The 22890-nt window shown below is 44.0% G+C and overlaps 1 protein-coding gene across 2 annotated transcripts in view; it reads left to right on the top strand.

Annotated features, from left to right (window-relative positions):
- Positions 1-636: 636 nt before the first annotated feature.
- Positions 637-22890, top strand: part of dok6 (docking protein 6) — a 382866-nt gene continuing 360612 nt past the window's right edge. The window contains exon 1 of one of the 2 annotated variants that reach the window (XM_080193779.1): positions 637-804. In XM_080193779.1, the coding sequence (XP_080049905.1) occupies positions 739-804 (66 nt within the window). In that variant the 5' untranslated portion in view covers positions 637-738. Of the gene's footprint in view, positions 805-4384; positions 4432-22890 lie in introns of those variants that run through there. The other variant, XM_080193781.1, reaches the window with a different exon arrangement.

The following is a 22890-nucleotide window of genomic DNA, read 5'->3' as shown; positions in this document are numbered from 1 at the left end:
GGCTTTTGTTTAAATTCCAAACCCTTTGAAACCATGTTAAGGTATAATTATTATTTTAAAGGTATTTTAGAAGCACTTTTGGGAATCTTGCAAAATGCTGCATTCAAACCGAGGCGTGTACAGCTGCCGGAGTTCTCTTGTTTTTAAAATTGAATTTGACTAAAAGCACACGGCTTTTACGGGGGAGCTTTGAACCAGTAATAAATTATGCAGCATGGATCAGATCTGTAGTGCTGTGTAAATTGTGGAGGATCTTTTCTGCATCATTTCTTTTAAGAAACAACAGATGCAAAAATTCTGCATCTTTTCTGTGAATAAAACAAAAACTGCTTCCTTTGGTAAAAGTTGAAATGCAGTTCATTTGCTCTCCTTTATGTTCATCTGTGTATGTGTGTGTGTGTTGTCCATGATTATAGCCAATTTTGGTAGACTTCAGATAAGCACAGGGGGTTCTTAAAGCAAAACCCCTTTGACAGATGGGGATGGTGTGATCCAGGAAGTGCAGTTCATGCTGAATAAATCAGCTGACATGCTCCATCTCCCCGTCTAGATGGAATGAGCCTTCGAGCTCGCTGAACAGATAGATACGGGGAGGCACAGCTTCAGAGCACACTCCGGGGCTGAGGCTGCTGGAAGGGAAGGGAACCGCTGGCAGCTCGGATAAAGAAGGATTTTTGTTTTTTTTTGCTTTTGTAGGGTGGTGGGACAAAAACAACGCCTATATATAAATCTCCAGCCATGGCTTCCAATTTTAATGACATAGTGAAGCAGGGATACGTGAAGATCCGCAGCAGAAAGCTGGGGGTAAGTAGAAGATGCGATGACAGTGGCGTGAAATGTGCTGGAGGAAAATATTTTTAATTGGGTATGAAAGCTACCAGCCCTGGCTGCCTTGTGCACACACACAGGGTGGGCTCTGGACAGTGATAAGAGATTGTCGCTGCAACTGTGCCTTGATCAGTGGTGTTCCCGTACAAAAGAAAATCAGCTTGTCACATATATAACTTAGTGGGCGACTGAGTGCGTCTGCCCACTGACAGACAGTGCAAAGTTTGTATTATGGATTGCCCTACCCAGAAATGTTGCCGGGAAAACAAAGTTAAGGATTGCATTAAATGTACAGTAGTTTTCTTCTAACCCAGTTCTATCTCCATACCAGCTGTGCTTCCAGTTTGTGCCAACCTGCAGCCACTGTGATGCGTAAGGGCAGCTGTGATTCAACGTAGTATCTTATGTATTGTTAATCTTCAACCAAAAAAAAGGACTGGGTTATTGATTATTAATTTTAATCACATTTTGTCACCTTTCAGCTGTCAGGTAATGCAACACTTCCACACCATGGGATATCTGCAGTAAGTTCTAACCCGTTGGCAAAGTTATTTTGAACTAAAAATGCAAGAATGGCTGGGATTTGTGGTTATGTGCTTCTCTTCAGCACTTTGCTCCCATTAGGTGGTGTTCACCATATGTACAGTGGATCTGGTTATATGCTCCCAGGACCAAATGTGTCGCATTGGGCTGCTGTGTGTTTTATTGCTTATGGCTTTTATTGCCAATGTGTAGCACCAGAGTGTCACATTAGAGGACTATTGTGTGTGAATGTGAGTGCAGCAGTAGGACAACTAGAAGCACCGACGTGCCATTACAGCAGAAAGGGCTATGGTACATAGATTCTGAGTACTGTAGTACAGTGACTGCAGGAACTCGTATCAGTAACAGGCACTGAAAGGCAAGAGGGCTGATCAGAGGTTGCGGTTGAAAGAAGCCTGACCTTTGGAAAAAAAAAATCTATCCTGGCTCTTCTCTAAATGAAAGCGGCCAAGTTCTTATGACAGTCTCCAATTTTGTGAAGATTATTTGCACTTTCACACCAGCTACCCTTTGCTCCACACAATTGGAAACAGAACTAACAACTGTGCAGTCTAACATTTGCCAGATCTGGAATGGCATCATGTTCTGAATATCCTTCAGGATGGCTAGAACTAAGAAATGTGTGTTTTCCTCCCCAAATACTGTCCCTATTTCGCTGCTAACAGTGGAATTGCAGCTTGATGAATGTGTTTCCAATCTGTGATTAAGATTTGTGTGGACTGTGCTACGGTGCTCGACAGACTCTTTGCACATGTTCGTTTATCTAGCTTATAGCAACTTTGGCCGCGTTTTGCTGTGCAGGTCAATGATGTGTGACATGTGCAAGGCTTCAATTTGCAGGCAATTGCTGAGAGGAAGTCTTGTGAAATCTGTGCTGTCTCGGGCAACTTGCCACGGTTTGAGATACCGCCGTGTAAGGAAGTGATGCAAGTCTGGGTACAAGCATCTTGAAATGAGAAGGATGAAAAATCACTGGCATTTCCTAAAGGTTACATGAACAGTAACCTACTGTGGAAACTGAGTTGTAAACATAGATTTTTTTTTTGTTGTTTCGCTTAGACCTTTGCAATCCCTACTGGTGTGGATAGTACTTTGGGTCAAGTAAATCTCTTTCAGGCCTACATATAAAAACAGTTCTTTTTGAACCAGTTTGGAAATTTGTGCTTCTGAATGTGTGTGAAAACTGTATGGTTACCTGTAGAAAACTCTAAGACTGTCATGTTGTCAAATACAATTGCTGTAACCACATTTGTTAACCTGCATGCTCTTCTGAGCTGGCATCTTTCTTTGATCACCTCATTTATAGACAGAATTAGATATCCAGTGTTTGCATTTTTTAGGGGATACTGTGTGGGGGTGGGTAAAGGAAATTGAGAGTATGATTTTGAGTCGTGGTGCCTGCTACCTATCAGAATGACAGCATCTAAAATGGCAACAGACTCTGAGTCTTCTGCAACCCTTCCAAGTGTTTAAACTCCAAAAACACCATCAACATTGATAAAATCAGGTGGCTGAAATAATATTGGGGATTTACAACAGATGTTGGCATCCAGGCCTGTGCCTCATTAGGGACATGAGGTGTGTATCAGTAATAACTACAGTGTTGAGATTAACCTACTTAATGACACAAGTCTTAGCTGCTGTTTGCTTTCTTGAGTGAATGTCTAGATACTACAGAGTCTCCCTTATTTTGAATGATTTCTATTCATAATGCAAATAGGTTTGAAAGAATTGAGTTTCCATTTTTACTTGTTACACAGTTCTCTTTGCTTCATTGTACTTGGGGGGGTGGTCAGGGAGATTTCAGTGAGTATATCCAGTGACTGCGTGAATCAAATGAACCAAGAAGCTCTACGCTCAGTCCTAGTTTATGATGAACTAGTTGCCTTCATGTGACTCAGATGCACCATGATTGGGCTCAGTGCCCCAGGGTGAGGATGTGCTTTATAGAATCATAAAATCTACAGTGCAAAAGGAGGCCATTTGGCCCATTGAGCTTGCACTAACAACAATCCCACCCAGAACCTATTTCCGCAGCCCCACATATGTACCCTTCCTAATCCCCGTGAATTGATGGGTAATTTATCGTAGCCAATCCACCTAACCAGCACATCTTTTGGACTGTGGGAAGAAACCAGAGCCCCCTGAGGAAACCCATGCAGACACGGAGAATGTGCAGACTCTGCACAGCCAGTGACCCCAAGCCAGAATCGAACCCGGGTCCCCGGTGCTGTGAGGCAGAAGTGCTAACTACTGTGCTGCCAGGCTGTTCTTGATCACTACCCAGCAATTGTTGCTGCAAGTGTGGATGTAAACGTTGGTTGAGGGCAAGATTTGGACGTGGCAGTGGAGCATTCTGCAGTCAAATAGTTCATTAACGATCACTCTCGAACCTCCCCTGTGAATCATGGCCACTTGATTGCGATACCTGGCAGCCGCTGAAACCCATGGGAATTTATCCCAATTTGGGAGTCAAAGGAGAAGATGAGAGGATAAAATATTTCATTCTTCTGTAAAAGGTAACCAGTGATAGAGAATTCAAAGGAAATGTTCCACAACTCTGGTCAGAGATTATGCAAGTGATGTCCTTGTTTGTCTCATGCTATACAGTGGTGTTTATTCATTCTAAACTCTTCAAGAGATGAAATCTCCCTTAAAGCCAGTTTTTTTATTTGACAGAATGGGGCTATTCTTTTCAGAGTCCTGTTTTTTAAAAGCTTCTTTCACTTTTGAGCTTAGTTTTATTGTTGGCATTGTTTTAAATTTAAGACCAAATATGCATTAATCCCTCCTGAGCGGCTTTCTGCTTAAGACGGTATTTTCATTAATGATTACCTCAGTGCACTCCTAATCCTAATCCTAATCCTGCCTCCTGTCTGGGAGTTGGTTTTACTCGTGAATTGCGTACGACGTATCCCTAACTCAGCCAATTTTTGGTGTTTGTCGACAGTCAAGTATTGTAATGGTCAGTGCTGTCCAGCTTTATTCCAATGGAACAGGTATACTGACAAAAAGCGATATGGTACGAGTCAACATAACTGCTACACTGATGGGATGGAGGTGAGAGGATTTTATTTGAAATGTGCAAACAGTACCCTTATCATGCCTGCGTTGAAGAGTGTTACTCTTCCTTTTTCTATTCCTTTGTGGGATTATTTTGATCTAAGATGTCAACAATATTAAACTGAAGGATAGTCCCTTTTAAGGATTGCAAATCACTTTGCCATGGGAGAATAGGAGGGGCATTCTGGCTGTGCTTTCCTGCACGGTTTGCAGTTTCAGTCATGCCAATGCACTGAGGTGCCAAGAGGATGCCAGGTGCTTCCCCACAGGGAGGGAGGGAAAGTTGGAGACTTAGCCGTCCTCCTGGCAGCTTGTACTAACTGCTGGCAGCCTGAATGCTTGGTTCTCAAATTGTTCCCTCAAGTGAGTGCAAGGTGTTAATTGTACTTGGTGAGCACCCTGTGATTTTTTTTCTCTCTACGTTAGAAGCACTTTATAAAACCAAATTGTTATTAGTGGAAGAAATGTTCATTTTATTTTTGCAACAGTTGTACAATATCATTTGCATCGAGATGCAATGGAATAGAAGCTTGATAAGCCCACTATTTAAAAGACATGTACAGAAATGAAAATTTACAAATGAAATTTAACTTCCAGTGAATAGCCGAATGGATAATAAAGGAAGACATTTTAAGATATTTACTGTAACAAACAACCCGAAAGGACTATTGATTAAACATCATTCGTGTGGGCAACTTATCCTTTCAAACCATAGAACAAAACTTTTAACACAACTGAAAACAAATACTGACAGTTATTTGTTACACTGTCTTAAAAGCCGACACTCATTTCTTCAGGAACTAGTCACCAGTGATTCTTAACTCCTAAGGGTTTACTTCCAATTTTGCCATTCATTCCTGGAAAGTTTTAATCTCAGAACTGTCTTTCACAGTGAAGGTTTCCCCACCCCCCCGCCCCCCCCAGAAGTTATTTCGCTGGCACAAACTAGGTCAGTCTTCCAGCCTTGTTTTAATTCCTCATGAATTGGGTCTTTTCGATCTGAGCGCAAGTTCCCACGCACATTCCTGTGCGGTGAACTACAACATTCTGCTATCTATTAGCTACTTTCCCACTCCTGGATCCTGGAAGGCTAACCTTATCTGGAAGTTTTCAGGGATACCTTAAAAATTCTTCCCTTTTTTAAAGCTCATTTCCATGGTAACATGAATCACATGGAATTATATCCAAGTAGAAATGCTGATTAGTTGTCTTTGTGACCTGAACTCTCATATCTTGGATGTAAATGGACAACTCAAAATTCTCAACTATTTTCTAGGACTTTGGAGACTCACAGTTTATTCACTTGTTATTTCAGTAGCTGCTATCATTACCTCCAATTGTAAACACCTCCCCGCCTGCCCCGCCCCCCCGCGTGCGTGCACGTGCACACGCACACACACTGTTTAATCTCTAACAATCATATCACGCAGACTTCAGAACAGGTCATATGACCATTTTCATTTTTCCTTAAATTAAAGACACATGCCCAATTCATAACAATCTCATAAACCTTGTAATTATAAAACAATGTAATCATTTTATGTTCTACTTTGATCAGTAGTAAGGAACGTTACCTTGCCCAATTGAGCATCAAAGGCTCCACCTTTCAATAGTTATTTATTTGCCTTATCCCAATAGTAAGGCATAGGAAAATTCTGCTCCCTGCTGTGGCTTCTTCTATAACAAAAAGTGGATTCAGTCACCCTTATCCCTGACTTGGGAGACCGTACCTGATTCTTTCTCTGGTTTACTGCTGAAAATATTTGGGGCAGTAATGTTTGTTTCGATGTTGTTACAGCTGTGAAATTTACAAAATTATATGGTTTTATTACTTTATCATTTGATTTATGAGCGTGTTGCAGTTTGGGACTGTATCTTTAAATTTAGCATAAATGAAAGGCGTCATGTGATGCCTGAGTCTGCCTGAGAGTAAACCTTGTTCAAGATCAGAAGGCTCAGATTGTTTTATTGAGAGGGTGGGAGGGTAACAATGGGTGTTCCTAAGTCTACAATGCATAGACCACGCATCTGCCAAAGTCCCAAAAATGTGCTGTCAATATCAAGTTGCGATGTCTCTTTGTTTCTAAGATGAACGACAGTTGTGAATGAAAGATAACTGATTAGCTTGGTAGCTAAGGACGAATGCTGATGTGTTTCCTGTTGCCAAGGGAAAGAGGATAGAGAAAGGTGTTTTGAAATAACTTATAATCTTCCCAATAATCCCAGCAATATCAGAAACATGACAATTGCAGTTTTATCTTGCATAGTCTGAAGCTAACAGAGGTAGAAAGCAAGAGATTGAATTAACCAGGCTTCCACCTTAAGTGGAGAAAATACTGACTTTATCAGTCGCTATCAGAATGTGGGTAGCTAATCACACCCAATTGGAAGGTCAAATTAAAGAGACTGGAAGATGTGCCTAGCTTAGAGCCAGAGGAAGGAATCTTGCGGAAACCCTCAAAGTGAGAGAGGTTCTTGGTGTAGAAGTTGCTTAACTGGGACAATAGAAGATGCAACAAACTGAAAGCTGGGAGCAACTGTGAACACTTTGCTTTGAGACTTAATTTTGGGGAAAGTGAATATTTCTATAGTTCAACTTAATAGTTGTCTACAGAAAAATATTGTCCAATCAATACTGTTTTCTTCTAGCCATTTTATTCAGTAAAAATTCTTAAAAAAAGTGAAGTCTGATGAGCCAATTTCAGCTATTTATTTATTTAGTGAATGCAAAGCCAAGCAATAGGCTCCTCCTTTTGCAGAGTTTAAGGTGATTAGAATGCCACTTAGTCTGTGGAAGGGTGCTCCTTAGCAATGTACAGCATTGTATGTGCTTTTCACAGTGTATGAGAGCTTTGTACTGAGATAGAATCATAGAATCCTACAGTGCAGAAGGAGGCAATTTGGCCCATTGAATGCACTGACCACAATCCCACCTAGGTGCTATCCCAAAATCCCATGTATTCATTACTGGCTAGTTCCCCTGACACTAAGGGACAATTTAGCATGGCCAATCCACCTAACCCACGCATCTTTGAACTGTGGGAGGAAACCAGGGCACCCGGATGAAACTCATGCAGACACGGGGGGAATGTGCAAACTCCACACTGACAGTGACCCAAGCCTGGAATTGAACTTAGGTCTCTGGCACAATGAGGCAGCAGTGCCAACCAGTGTGCCACCGTGCTGCCGGAAGGCGGGCAATTGTTGGACTGAACAGGCCATCATGGAATGGGAAGTGAGTGCAATGCAAATGGATTCAACAGACCTTTTGGTAGTTCAATTTTTACTCTAAATGTTATCAATCTGTACGGAGATCATAACAATGTCCAGAGAATAACTGAGAGCCAGTTACCTGATAACTTTGATACATGTTTGGGCTATTCCGGCCAAAGGGTGAGGAGACACAATATAATCCTAGACTGCAGAAACAATTAACAAATTCAAACAGTTCAATTCAAAGCAAGTTCAGCTACTGTAACTCCAAATTCCTGATAAGAAAGGTATGATGTGAATCTCCAAGCAATTGCTGTGTTAGTCTGGTCTCTTGCATTCCTATCCCTGCTAATCTGCAACTAACACAGTAATGCAGGTACACATACACATTTCTAGTAAAGTATGTGCATAGTTGCCTGCTTGGGTCATGTTGTGATAGATGTCTAAAGACCTTCCCTGTCGAAATAGAATGGTCTATACACAGGTGCTATTGTTTACACGCTAAGTTATTTCAGCAAGTTCAGTTTAACATTAGGTTAGGGTTGCATTAATGAAAAAGCCCAATGCAGGGGTTGGAGAAAGTTGTTGAAATGAAAATTGGTATCACTGGTTATTTTAATTTTACAAACATAATTGCACATTCAATAGACCATTGCAGTAGGAGTCAAGTTACGAAGTTCATTTACACTTTCAAAATTGTCATTAACGACTTAATGTTTATTGCATATGAATCAAAACGCTAAGTGTAGAGTAATTGGGAACTGCCAGTGTCAAAAGGAGTAAAAGTGACGTGAGGAAAACCTTTTTCTCATCCCAACCAGAGGGTGGTTAACGTCTGGAATGACCCTCCTGAGAAGGTGGTGGAAACAAGTTTGATCAAGATATTCAGACTGCTATCTCAAAAGAGTGAACGTGCGAGGTTAAGGGAATAAGGTAGGGGAATGGGACTAGGTGGAATGCTCTCTTTTAGAGAGCCATTGCAGATTTGATGGGCTGAATGGCCTCTTTTAGCATTGAGGTGCGGAGGGATTTAGGCATCCCAGTGCATGAATCACAAAAGGCTGGTTTGCAGGTACAGCTAGTAATTAGGAAAGCTAAAATAGAATGTTATCATTGATTGTGAGGAGAATTTAATACAAAAACAGGGAGGTTATGCTTCAGTTGTACAGGGCATTGGTGAGACCACATATGGAATATTATGTACAGCATTGGTCTCCTTATTTAAGGAGAGATGTAAATGCATTGGAATCAGTATTAGAGAATATTTATTAGATTAATATGATGAATGGACAGGCTGTCATATGAAGAAGTATTGGATAGGTTAGGTTTTGTATTCACAAGAGTTTAGAAGAATAGGAGCCAACTTGATTGAAACCTTTGAGGCGCTGAGGGGTATTGACAGCGTGGGTGTGGAAAGGATGTTTTCTCATGTGGGAGAATCTAGAACCAGTGATCACTGTTTAAAAATAAGGGGGTTGCTCATTTAAGACAGAAATGAGGAGAATTTTTCTGAGTGTCCTGAGTCTCTGGAACTCTCTTACTGAACTCTCCTGCTGGAAGCAGAATCTTTGAATTTATTTAAGTCAGAGGTAGAGAGATTCACGATAAGCAAGGAGATGAAAGGTTATGGGGGGTAGGCAGGAATGTGGACTTCAGGTTACAGTCAGATTAGCCAATTATTGAATGGCAGTGCACGATTGAAGGGCCAAGTCACCCACTCCAGCTCCTCGTAAGATTCTGCCACTCCAGATTTGTTCAGAGTTGGTGTAAAAAGAATGAAATGTTCCCGCCATCACAAGACGTTCCTCCTAGCAACCTAGTTCGGAACTGATAATCTTCCAGTAAATGTTGTGAGGAGCTGAATACGAAAGCCAGAGTGTTGGACTTGGTTCTCTGACCTTTCAATTGTGAAGTTAACCTTCTTATCACGGTAATATTGGTAATCATAGCCTTCTGTTGCTGAGGCAGTTACAGGAAACATACCAGGGAAAACTTAACACTCATGGCTGATTGGGAGCAGAATTTGTACTAGTTAGTCTTCAGAGCAATGCATTACTTATGGGCCATTGAGGAGAAAGTCAAGTAATCTCCTCTTGTTAACCTGAGCTGGATAGGGGACCACTCTAAAGGGAAGGCTTGTTGTAATTGTTTTTCTCAGAAAAACTTGTCACTTTATGAGGAAATAATATTCAAGTTTTCCTCCTCTCCTCACCAGTTTAACACATTCAGGTGTTTACAAATATTTTTAATGTGAGAGCAACGTTCAATGCCTACCTCCATCAGAACCACTGTGGATTCCCACTACTGCCAGTGACACGTTACACTTGATGGGGTTGTAGGGTTGGTTGGCATGGTGACGCAGTGGTTATCACTGCTGGCCCACAGCACCAGAGATCTGAGTTCAATTCTGGCGTCGGGTCACTGTCTGTATGGAGTCTGCACGTTCGCCTCATGTCTGTGTGGGTTTCGTCTGGGTGTTCCAGTTTCCTCCCACAGTCTGAAAGATGTGCAGATTAGGTTGATTGGCCATGCTAAATTGTCCATTAGTGTCAGGGGATTAGCAGGGTAAATGTGTGGGATTACAGGATGAGGGCTTTGATAGGATTGTTGTTGTATGGGCCAAATGGCCTCTTTCTGCACTATAGGGATTGTATGATTGGCTTCTTCTACCCCCTGGTAAGATGTAATCCGCAGGGCTCAGGTGGGCTACTTAGAGATACCAGCTTTGTGGCCGGGTTTGAAGAGGGTCAGGGGGTGTGGTGGGTTTTAGGAAGATGGAAGCTTGGGGAACAGTGGTTAATGGTGGGGGTGGAGGAGACAGAAGGAAATGGAGGGTGGGGAGGAAGGTCACACATGGGGGCAATGGACAGTTGTGGTTGGGATGGAGGGCAGGTGGTGAAGTTGACGGCAAACAGAGGGGAAATCAAGGGTGGGCAAGCTGGATCCTGACTAGAACGCGGACGCAGAAGTGGGTGGATGGGAATCGAACTGTATGAATGAGAGCTGGCAGTCTCTGGAATATAAAGGAGAGTTGTCTTAGTGTGGCACAAGAGGGATGGGTTGAATAGAAGTTCATGAAGGCAGAGGAGGAGAAAGGCTTGCATATGAGGGACAGGTAACTCAGCGAATCACGAGGGGGTGGGGAGGTGGAGATTATGTTATCATCAGTGAAAGAGGAACAGGATTGAAAGAGAGATTAATGGCAATCTTGAAGCCATATCTCAGGCTATGCATAGCACACACACCATAGTCCTGTTCCAGAGGAAGGCAAGGCCTGAGAGCTGTATGGGAATTGGGCACAGCTTGGTGTGCAGGGCATGTGTTTAAACTTAGTGGTTTGCCCTGGTCTTGTCTGGCTTGGTACTCGGCTGCAGATAAGGTGGTCAGGGTTAGGGAAGGCACCTGTTGCTTGTAATTGAGGAATACATAATATAGAAGGGGTATTCAAAACTTCTGAGGTGGGGGGGGGTGTTGACAGCGAGGGTGTTTGGCGGGGGCTGTGTGGCAGGGGCATGGCCCCCTCTGTATGTGACCATGCACGCTGCCTGGAGACGGGAAGGGATGGGGTCTGTTTTGGGATTGGAGACATCACAGTGATGGGTTCAGGTGGAAGGGTTGAAATTTCAACCATGAGTTCTGTGCGATCCAGCATTACTGAGGGAGGCAGCAGAATAATGTCAGGGAACTCTGACACTGCACACTGTCGGGGTTCTGGGAAGGTCATGTTTGGACTAGCCCAAAATTTTGTTACAACCTTGGATAAGATTCCCAATTTTTGTAATGACTGGGTAAGAGGAATCAGCTGTCTCCCCTTCTTTTTTCTAACCTCTTTGGTTGATCTTAACGGAGATTTGCTAAAAATCCTTTCCTTGTGGATAATTTTTCCCAATCCAAGTGTATTTATTTTTTATAAAGAGCCCAGGCTTTCATGAGTCAAAGAGAGAGTAAGTTTATTAGTTGCTAAACATAAAGGGAAAATAATAAGGACACAACACACATGCACACACCACAGACCATTCCATTTCTACAAGAAGATCTTTAGACATCTGTCACAATGTGCGCACGCACACGCGCACACACACACACACACACACACACACACACACACACTCTCTCTCTCTCTCTCTCTCTCTCTCTCTCTCTCTCTCTCTACTGGAAATCAGATGTTAAGAGTCGAAATAAAAGTTTAAAAGAATATACAAAGCAGTCCTTGGCTTGTCCATAATGCATGGATGATGGTATGTTGTGGCTGTTAAGTTGGATGATTCCAGTACAATTTGGAGCTTTCCTTGTTGGTTTTGCAATCTATTGGAGATACTTGTTGGAGTGTCCTCAGAGGGAGAGAAGAGTAAGGTGTTCCTTGCACGTTTAACAGAGGAAGCTGGCCTTTCTTTTCTGCTTGTACCAGTGAGCCAACCTATTTCCAGTGAGAGAGTTAGCGAGAGATCCTTCTTGTTTCTTTGTTTTGCTTCTCGCTCAGTGGTTGTCAGCCAATTTTTAATCCATTTTCCCTGTGTCTATACCTAGGTGGAGAAATAGTTGCGTCTTGCGTTCATCTCAGAATGTCTTACGTATTCTGAGAGGTGGGTGTTTTTGGATGTTTGATGAGATGTAAGAAACAGGCCCCTTTATCCTCATTAACCCAGGAGATTCAAGTCCATCTTTTGCATTTCCATACCTTCCTTTCAAATGTCTTGATGTAAAGTGGGCCCTGCAGATGGCTCTGCAGTGTGAAATCCTGTGCCCTCCTCAGAGAAGGCCTCAGTATAATCCAGTTAGGAATTGTTCAGAAAGTGCTCATTTTGCAGTATCAGCCATCCTTTGGTCAGTGTCTTTACTTAATTGTTTCAAAAGAAATGCCTGTAGGTGGTTGAGGAAGCTGTAGCTCCCATTTTGTGACAATGGGAGGGACAATTGGAGGTTGGATGCTGGTCTCAAGATGAAAGTGAACCGGCACCACTTTGCAGCCCTGAGTTTGTGCCACTCTTTGAAATCCAAACTGGAGAAGAATCTGTAGGGGAAGGGTCTAAATCAGTGTAGTGGGCTGCACTCGGACACCCTCAAACTGTTTGGAGTCTCAACATTGAAATGGAGTCAGAAAACAGGAAGACTTTTGCGAGAAGGTGCTGTTGGAGCTGTTGAGCTTTAATGAGAGACAAGCAGGAGTCATTGGTTTCACGGTCCAGTGGCTTCGTTTGAGCAGTAACAGAGACGAATGTGAGAATGGAAAATGGAGGCAGCCAGGAAGGAAGCACAGTTACTGCTTATCTACCAGTTCATCAATCAAAGCCTCTCATGTGTTTTCTGCGATTGGTATTGATGAAAGGCCAAAGGGCATCCAGTCCTTGTTGAAGTACAGGTTGAGTCAGATCAGCTCACAAGATCAGAGATTGCAGCAGTGCCTTTGGTAAGATGTCACATTTCACGAACCTCTCCCAATCTCTGAGATTGAGATGTCAATTATCGTGGTCACCTCGATCTGTGAGTGTGCAAAGTGGTATCAGTGAAAATCTAATCGCACAGATGCAGCTCCAGGCAATGAAATAAGCTTTCTGTATGTGAGTGAACTATCTGCTGTATTTACCCAGTCTTCATCAATCTCTTGCATGCATCAACGCCCCCCCCAGGGGAAAGGAGGATTGAATAAATGGAGCCTGTGCTCAGTGCTGCCTTATTGACGGCAGTGATCAATTGTGGAGGAGAGGAAGGGCCCGGCATCACCTCACACAACTTCCAGAGGAGGCTCAGTCTCAGGCTGGTGGTCCAGGAGAACTGCAGCAAGATTCAGAGGATGAGGAGATTAGATTCCCCCGCCATGGAGTGAGCCTGTAAGGCCAAGAATCTATCATAGGAAAGTTTTCTATCTGGAGATAAGCAACAGAGCATGCTGTACATGTCTACATTTGTCACATTGTGTGGAAGGGTCTAACACTCCATGGACCAGGGGTATGTTCCCTGTCAGTGCCCCTGAAAGTCATTGCCATACTCAATTTATTTTGCCTGTGGATTGTTCCAGAGATTCACAGGGGTCCTTGTGGAATCTCTCAGTACCCAACACGGTATATCAAGGAGGTGACAGCTGCCCTCTACGTTTAAGGCTTACCATTGTGCAAACTTTGCACTCAGTTAAGCTAGCCAGGCGGCTAGATTTCTGAGTTTTGAAGCTCTCTTATGCTTCCCTAGCATACAGGATAAAATCAATTTTACACATGTGGCAATGAAAGCTCCATGGAAACTGCACCTGATGCCTGTTAACAGGAAAGGTGTGTGACCATCAGAATATGTTGTGCAGTCCCTGAGCATTTCCATGATACATGCATCTCCAGACATTCACATATTAAATCAGAGAAGACAGGGATGGATGCTTGGGGATAGCGTGTGACATTCTCTGAATCGCTTGATTGGTTGATACAACACAGTGCATTGGCAACATGATCCATCATTAAGCAGATCGTTCCTGAAGATGCTCTTCTGATGCTTGCAGCATTCAGGTGGGGTCTTCAACGCTCTTCCAGAGGGTCTCTCCCATCATTGTAGTCTGTTTCTCCCTTTAGGGGGCAGGTCCCTTACCAGAGGGAGGCATGGAGGAGGTTAAGAGCTCCTTGGACAATGGTGACTGGAAAGACTTCCCCCGATTAGTGATTGAGGTGCCTTTGTTCTTTTAACTTTCTTTTTTCTTCCATGACACCTTTGGAAAGAATATGCTCAAGTTATTTTGAGTATAGTCCCGAACAGTGAAAAGATTCCTGTATTCACCCCGCAGTGCACTGTTCTGTTTATCGAATAGTTACAGTCTAATTTTGCTTGATGTAGCTGCCCCTGGAAGCTTTAGTTCGTGGTGAGTTTGAGTAAGAAGTTTCAGAGCATTGGCCTGAATTGCAAACATGTTTTATATATCGATGGAAGGTGTGGAATCTTCCTCTTGCCAAAGTTGATGGGCTTTTGAATGGCTCACCACGTTCCTCAGCCCCACCCACTTTGTGACAGGGCCTTAAAATGCCACCCTGTGTGTCCTTAACATGCACTGGTTCTCCTTGCAGAATTAAAATGGCCGCACACCTCTATGGCAGTTTGGTCACAAGCAGCTTAGTGGCAGCTAAGAGGCAGCACAGCTGAAAACACAAGGAACATGGGCATCGCTGGCTGGCCAGCATTTAGTGCCCACCCTTAGTTGCCCTTGAGAAGGTGATGGTGAGCTGCCTTCTTGAAAACCTGTTGACGCACAATGCTGTTAAGAAGGAAATTCCAGGATTTTGACCCTGTGACTGCAAAGGAATGGCAATATATTTCCAAGTCAGGATGGTAAGTGGCCTGGAGGGGAACTTGTGGGTGGTGGTGTTCCCATGTATTTGCTGCCCTTGTCCTTCCAGATGGAAGTGGTTGTGGATTTGGAGGGTGCTGTTTAAAGATTGTTGGTGAATTGTTGCAGTGCATCTTGTAGATAGTACACACTGCTGCTGCTGAGCGTCTGTGGTGGAGGGATTGAATGTTTGTACATGTGGCGCCAATCAAGCGGGCTGCTTTGTCCTGGATGGTGTCAAGCTTCTTAAGTGTTGTTGGAGCTGCACCTTTCCAGGCAAGTGGGGAATATTCCATCACACTCCTGACTTGTGCTTTGTAGATGGTGGATAGGCTTTGGGGAGTCAGGAGGTGTGTTCCTTGCTGTAGTATTCTTAGCCTCTGACCTGCTGTTGTAGCCACTGTGTTTATGTGGGGAGTCCAGTTGAGTTTCTGGTGAATGGTAGTCTCAAGGATGTTGACAGTGGGAGATTCAGTGACGGTAACACCATTGAATGTCAAGAAGTGTGGAAGAGGTTTGAGTATTTGAGGTGATGGAGAGGTAACTGCCATATCTTGAAGTTGTGGCCTGTATAACTGAGGGAGAGTCAAAGAGGTAAAACTGCAGTCAGTTTATCAAGTCGAGAGAAACATGCTTAGGACATGAGTCATGGATATTAGCCACTTGCGAAGGTTTTAATGAAGCTGGTTGTACACTAGGATGGTTTTATGTGGATGTTGGGAGCTGTTATACTTACGTTGCTTGATCTTGTGGTCCTTAAAAAAGAAGTGCTTGTTAAGGTGATGGATTTTGGTGAATATAACTCTGTCCGTTCCTGCGCACATCAGCTTGTGCACAACCAGGTGCCGAGCAAATCTCTTCCTATCCTTGAGGCTCAAGCGACTTGAGGCTGAGGTTGGGCAATTTCTCAAGATTAACACATTGTCCAATGTGAAAGGTTTTCATACCAGCCATTCTAATGCTGCTGCTTGAGAATACTTGTGGAAGATTGACATTTCTCAACCATGTTTCATGAAGGACCCGGGTAGCCACAGAGAGAAAAGATTTTACATCTGGATTGGATTTCAGTTCAGGTCTCAGAGCGAAAGGTCAGTGTCCATCATGTATCATCCTACATTAGCTCCAGGTTTGGAGACATCTCAGTTTTGAAATTATTATCCTTCTGTTCAACTCCCTCCTTGGCCTTATTTCCCCTCTATAGCCTTCTCCAGCTGGACAGTCTCCAGTTCTGGTTTTCTGCGGTGTTCCTGGTTTTCTTGTCATCATTTTACTTCCGGCGCCTGTGCCTTAGGTCAAAACCTACAGGATTCTTTTGCTAAAACTCTCCATCTCTCTCTCCTTTTTAAGTTGTTTCTGAAAACCTACCTTGTATCTTTGGGCAAGCTTTTGTTCACCTTTCCTAACATCCCCTTATGTAGCTCAGTGTCAGACTTTGATACCAGCCTTAGGCTGCTCTTACTGTGTCAAAGGGGCTATATTTGGGGTGGCATAGTGGTTAGCATTATTGCTTCACAGTGCTAGGGGGCCGGATTCGATACTGGCCTTTGGGGTTATCCGTGTGGAGTTTGCACGTTCTCCCTGTATCTGTGTGGGTTTCCTCCAGGTGCTGCGGTTTCCTCTCATGGTCCAAAGATATGCAGGCGAGGTTGATTGGCCATGCTAAATTCCCCCTTAGTGTCAGGTGGGTTTTCAGCAGACAGTGGTGTGTCCTGGGTGGGACTGTTGCTGGTGCAGTCTCGATGGGCTGAACAGCCTCCTTCTGCACTGTTTAAGTTGTACATTTATTAGTGTCACAAGTAGGCTTATATTAACACTGCTATGAAATTACTGTGAAAATCCTGGTGCCTGTTTGGGTACACTGAGGGAGAATTTAGCATGGCTGATGCACCTAACCAGCATGTCTTTTGGACTGTGGGAGGAAACCGGAGCACCCGGAGGAAATCCACAGACGTGGGAAGAATATGCAAATTCTACACTGACAGTGACCCAAGCCGGGAATCAAACCTGGGTCCATGGTGCTGTAAGACAGCAGTGCTAACCAGTGTGCCACCGTGCCTTCTGTAGAGCCTGTGAATGCATGATTCTATGCTGTGTTTAACCCACCGCACTATCCATGTGCTCATATGTACAAGGTGTTAAATATTAAAAGGCTGTGGTGAAGTCTGAGACTGAGAATGGTTAATGCAGGCTCTGTGGCTACCGGCTTCCTGGTTTATCTGTGGGTGCACAGCTTAAGCTGCGACTGCTGCAGACAAACCATTATTCACAAAGATCATTTGTTTCAATTTCTGAAAGCTTGTAAGTAAATCATTGTGTGTGGTTAGATGGCAATGTTCCACAGAAATCAATGTTTACAATTTACAATAAGCATTCCGGAAATTCGGATAGCATGGCTGGACTTTGCCTGCCTGTTAGGGCCAGCATTGAAGGCGGATGGGCGCCAAATGTGGTTGCGTTTTTTAAAATTTGATTGTGGGACTTAGATTTATTGCCCATTCCTAGGAGGGCAGTTGGGGGTCAACCACGTTGCTGTAGCTCTGGAGTCACATGTAGACCAGACTAGGTAAGGATTTCCTTCCCTAAAGGACATTAGTGAACCATGGGTTTTTCTGACAATCGATAATGGTTTCATGGCCATCAGTAAATTCTTAATTCCAGATATTTTTATAGAATTATAGAATTTGAACCCGGGTACCCAGTACATTCATTGGATTAATAGTTTAGCGATAGTATCACTAGGCCATTGCATGACTCCATTATGACATGATGTGGAGAGGCCGGCATTGGGCTGGGGTAAGCACAGTAAGAAGTCTTTTAACACCAGGTTAAAGTCCAACAGGTTTATTTGGCAGCACTAGCCTTCGGAGTCTCAGGCTCCTTCTTCAGGTGAGTGAGGACTTGTGTTCTCAAGCAGGTCATAGACAGACACAAACTCTGTTTACAAGATAATGGTTGGAGTGCGAGTCTTTACACGTAATCAAATCTTAAAGGTACAGACCATGTGAGTGGAGAGAAGGCCAAGCACGGGCTAAAGAGATGTGTATTGTCTCCAGTCGGGACAGTTAGTGAGATTTTGCAAGCCCAGGCAAGTCGTGGGGGTTACAGATAGTGTGACATGAACTCAAGATCCTGGTTGAGGCCGTCCTCATGTGCGTGGAACTTGACTGTTAGTTTCTGCTCTGCTATTCTGCATTGTCCTGTGTCGTGAAGGCCGCCTTGGAGAACACTCCTGCCTGGTAATTGTCGAGCGATGTTCATTCATCCGTTGTCGTAGCATCTGTATGGTCTCCTTAATGTATCATGCTCGGTTTGGAAGCTAGTACTGCCAAATAAACCTGTTGGACTTTAACCTGGTGTTGTGAGACTTCTTACTGTCCGTTATGACCCCCAGACCAATTTTGTGCAGGGAGGACTGGGGAAGTGGGCGCATGAACGGGGTTGGCGACTCGAATTTTACAGTCAACTTCAAGGTTCCTGTGGGCAATGGGGGCTCGGTTAACTGCTGGATGGTGGCTTCCTGGTGGGACCAGGGGGACAGGACACGAGGCAGGGTTAAGGGCCCAGTCTGTCTGTCTGTCTGAGTGCAGGATCAGCCTGGCAAAAGTTTTCCTACCCTCCCCACTAACCCTCACATGATGGTGCCCCGGTTGAAGGATCCTTGCTTTAGTATGGTCTAAAAAGTTGGCGAGATGGAGCTTCCATTTTGAATAACATCCTTTCTCTCTAACTTAGCTAAATGTTGCTCCTTTCAAGCAGGAAGGCCTCTGATTGGCTGTCCAGCTTCAAGGGGCTTGAATGGCGATACTGTCTTCAGGCCAGTTAAGAAGCCTGCTTCCTACCTGACAACCCTGTCCACCAAAAATCCAGAGCCATCCCCTGCGAGCTGGTTCAGGAACTTGGGAAGAGCCTGAGGTATTTAGCATGAGCAGTTTGAGCATGAGCTTGGAGATCTGGGAGACCAGCCAATTCTAATGACTGAGCTTTATTATCACAACTCTTCCAGGGTCCCTGAATGGGCCCAGTCAGATTCACCATCCATCTGCTGTCGGCACCATACCATTTTAGGGGAAGTGAAGGCCTAGTGGTATTATTGCTAGACTACTAATGCAGAAACTCAGCTAATATTCTGGGTTCAAATCCCACCACGGCAGATGGTGGAATTTAAATTCAATTAAAAAAAAAATCTGGAATTAAGAATCCACTGACGATCGTGAAACCATTGTCAATTGTCAGAAAAACCCACTTGGTTCACTAATATGTTTTTAGGGAAGGAAATCTGCCATCCTTACCTGGTCTGGCCTAGATGTGACTCCAGATCCACAGCAATGTGGTTGACTCTCAACTGCCTGTTGAACAAGAGCATGGTCAATAAATGCTGGCCAGCCAATGTCCCACGAATTAATAAAAAATAAAGTACTGCCTGCAAAGGGAGGAAAGTAAAATTTTTTTTTGGTTGCAGTGAGTGTTTTTGGTGAATTTGCTGTTTTTCCGCATTGACGTTCATTTCTGACTACAGGACATTGGTGTTGCTGCTTCTGAATCTTTGCCCCTCATTTCTTATCATTTCATCACTCAAAATACCTATTCTGTTCTCTAATAAATTTATCTTAATTTCCATTAGTATCTCCTGCTTGGTTGTTATCTCCCCTTTGCCCTGCTCAAAGTGCCAGATTTTCTACAATAGCGTGGCTGCACTTTGCTTTTTCTCACCTGAGTTGTGACTTTTCAATCTTTACCTCCAAAAGAATTTGGGAAAAATAATGCCCGGGTGAAAGTGGAACCAAGTCAAAATGGGAAATCTAAAATGGCAAATCCCTTTGGGACGGCTGAAGTAATGGGCTAGATCTTTCTGGAACAGGGCAGCTCCTGCAATATGCTTTTTTTTTTTAACTGCACCCTTCAACACGATAAATGTGTGTGTCGGAAAATGCTGAAAATGTGAGCTGATTACAAGGGCAACAGGGCATCTGGAATCTTGTAATAAATAGAAACAGTGGTGCGTCTCCTTGATGGGATTTATTGATTGAGAAAGGAACATAAATGATAGGAAACAAACCAGGATCACAGAAAGGGAGAGAGGAAAGGAGAGACTGGAGTAAAGGCAAGGGAGAAAACGGGGCATAAATGAAAAATAAGAAAAATGGTACAGGGGTTTCAGATCCTGCTCCCTTGGCACTAACCGGTGCCCAACGAGTACTGCCCCATGCCCTCAACCTCCCAGAGGGGCCTCAGTGGCCTCTAGCCCTACCATCAAGGCCATCACAACAGGTCCCCATTAATGGGGACCATACATGATCCTTCCATATGTGAGGCCCTGTACTGGCAAGTACACTAAGGCAAGTGAGCCCAGGCGATTGCATCCCAGGTTCACTTGTAATTCTCAAATCACAAGGCTGTTCTCGCTGGATATCTGGTGGCAGTAAGATGGCGAGAGGCAAAAAAATTCGGCACAAACCTAATTTTTTTAGCTTCTCGCCATCTTACTGGCTCGCCACACCCACCAATCAGCAGGGTGAAAAGGTAAGATTTTCCCCCCAGATTGTGAAAAATCTGCTAAGTGTTGGACTGAATCATAGAACCCCGACAATGCAGAAGGAAGTCATTCGGCCCATCGAGTCTGTACCCACCTCTGAAAGAGCATCTTTCCCAGGCAAGATTGAAAGGTTTAAATTGTTTCCGCTCTGGCTCAGAGAAGCCGATTGGCTGTGCGGTAACAATTTGAGGCTGGAATTCCCTGGATGTTCACGCCCTGCTCTTGTTGCCAGAGAGGACGGTGAATTTGGCGCTCAGCCAAATCTCTGTTCACTGCAGCGGGACAGGAGAATCCCACTGGCGTGAACAGCCAGAGAATCCCACCCAAGTGTGTCGTGGAAAGAGTTTCTTACACTCTGGCTTTGCCAGCCCTAACTTTCTGTAGTGAGTTCAATGGATAGTTAGTGAGCAATCCCCTCAGGTTTTCAAAGGGAACAGGGAAACCAAGGATGGGAGGCTGTTAGTGCAAAAACAAATGGCAGAGCAGTGTAAATGGACCCGAGAAAGTTCATAGAACCCTACAGTGCAGAAAGAGGCCCTTCGGCCCATCGAGTCTGCACCGACCACAATCCCACCCAGGCCCTACCCCTACACATTTTACCTACTAATCCCTCTAACCTAAGTATCCTAGTACACTAAGGGGCAATTTTAGCATGGCCAATTAACCTAACCTGCACATCTTTGGACTGTGGGAGGAAACCGGAGGAAACCCACGCAGACACAAGGAGAATGTGCAAACTCCTCACAGGCAGTGACCCAAGCCAGGAATCGAACCCAGGTCCCTGGAGCTGTGAAGCAGCAGTGCTAACCACTGTGCTACCATGCCACCCAAGTTCTGGATCTTTACAGCTTGCTCGGTAGCCCCTAAACCTGCTGACCGTGTTGTGTATTAGATACAACATGCATCATCATTTTCGATAAGATTTGGACTAACCTTTCACTGGACACTGGGAATGGCCACTGCAAGCAGGACTTTAACCCTGTCAAAGCTAGTGGATTTGTAGGCATTTTGCAGAGAGGAATATTATGAAGGACATTAGGGCATCAAATAACTCCCACACAGTGCAGTAGGATGCAGTTTTGCATTTTATCATCTGCAAGTATACACAAAGACATTCTTAAATGCAGTTCTTGGAAACTCCCTGGAGTATTCTGCCTTTTCCCTCACAGCACTGTGAGGAGTAATGGGAAGAATGTTTTGACACCAATTCTTCACGAAAGCTTTTGTGTAAAATAATTACTGCATCGCTAACGCAGCATAAATCTTAAATCCATTTCTGAGGACGGAGCAAAAACGCTCCGGTCTGATGATGTTTGCTATGGCTTTGATAAAATAACAATTACAATTAAGTTGTAACTTTTATTAAGAAAGAAAGAGTCAATCTTGCGTGTAGAGGGCTAGAAGCCAGTGACTTTTATGTGCTTTAAGGATGTTAAAATGTGAAATGCAGACTTGCCCTTTCATTCTGAATGGAAAGTAATCTCTTTAGCAGAATTATCTCTACAAAAGAGACCACAGCCATCTGAAATCCAGCTCACGCTGGCTTGCAGCAAATGAAACGATCTTGCCCTAATGGTGTCAAACTCAGAGTCTCACTGAGCCAGCTGAGCTATTTTCCATTCTTTCTGATGGACTTTGTCAATGTCCTAGTTTGTGTAGACATATAAGTAGCCGGTGCAAAGCTTTGAGAGCATTGAATGTGAGTTCAACTTGCGCCACATTATTGTTAGGTGAGAGAAACACCCTTTTGTTTGCATGGCATTGGAAATATGACTTTAAGATGCATAAGACCGGCACGGTGGCACAGTGGTTAGCAGTGCTGCCTCACAGTGTCAGGGACCAGGGTTCAGTTCCGGCCTCGGCTGACTGTCTGTGCAGATTTTGCACATTGCCCCTGTGTCTACATGGGTTTCCTCCGGGTGCTCCAGTTTCCTTCCACAGTCCAAAATGTGGGGGTTAGGTGGATTGGCCATGATAAATTGCCCCTTAGTGTTAGGGGGATTAGCAGGGTAAATATGTGGGGTTTCAGGGATAGGGCCTGGATGGGATTGTTGTCGGTGCAGACTAAATGGGCTGAATGGCCTCCTTCTGCACTGTAGGAATTCTGTGGTTTTAGGACTTCAATTCCATTGGCTGAAGGCTTGCGATGAAGAAAACCTAATTGTATTTTAGCTTCACCCTTTACATAGATTGACCGCCATTCTGAGATGCTGTGGTGTGTTGAAGGACTGCTCTTCTGAGTCTGGCAAGTGTTTCCAGGCCCATCATCCCAAACTTGTGGTTAACATAGGGACGCTGGGTACTTTCAGTGGGAGGTGAAGGAAAACATAAAGGGGAGAATCAGTCCCTGCTTGGCTTAGCCTTTTGAGTTCATTTTCAGTATAATGTTGATTGAGTCCAGAGAGCAGAA

Source organism: Carcharhinus amblyrhynchos, chromosome 8 (assembly GCF_965287045.1).
Source record: "Carcharhinus amblyrhynchos chromosome 8, sCarAmb.v2.hapA, whole genome shotgun sequence".
Classification (NCBI taxonomy): Eukaryota; Metazoa; Chordata; class Chondrichthyes; order Carcharhiniformes; family Carcharhinidae; genus Carcharhinus; species Carcharhinus amblyrhynchos.
This window is presented reverse-complemented; position numbering and strand designations above follow the sequence as displayed.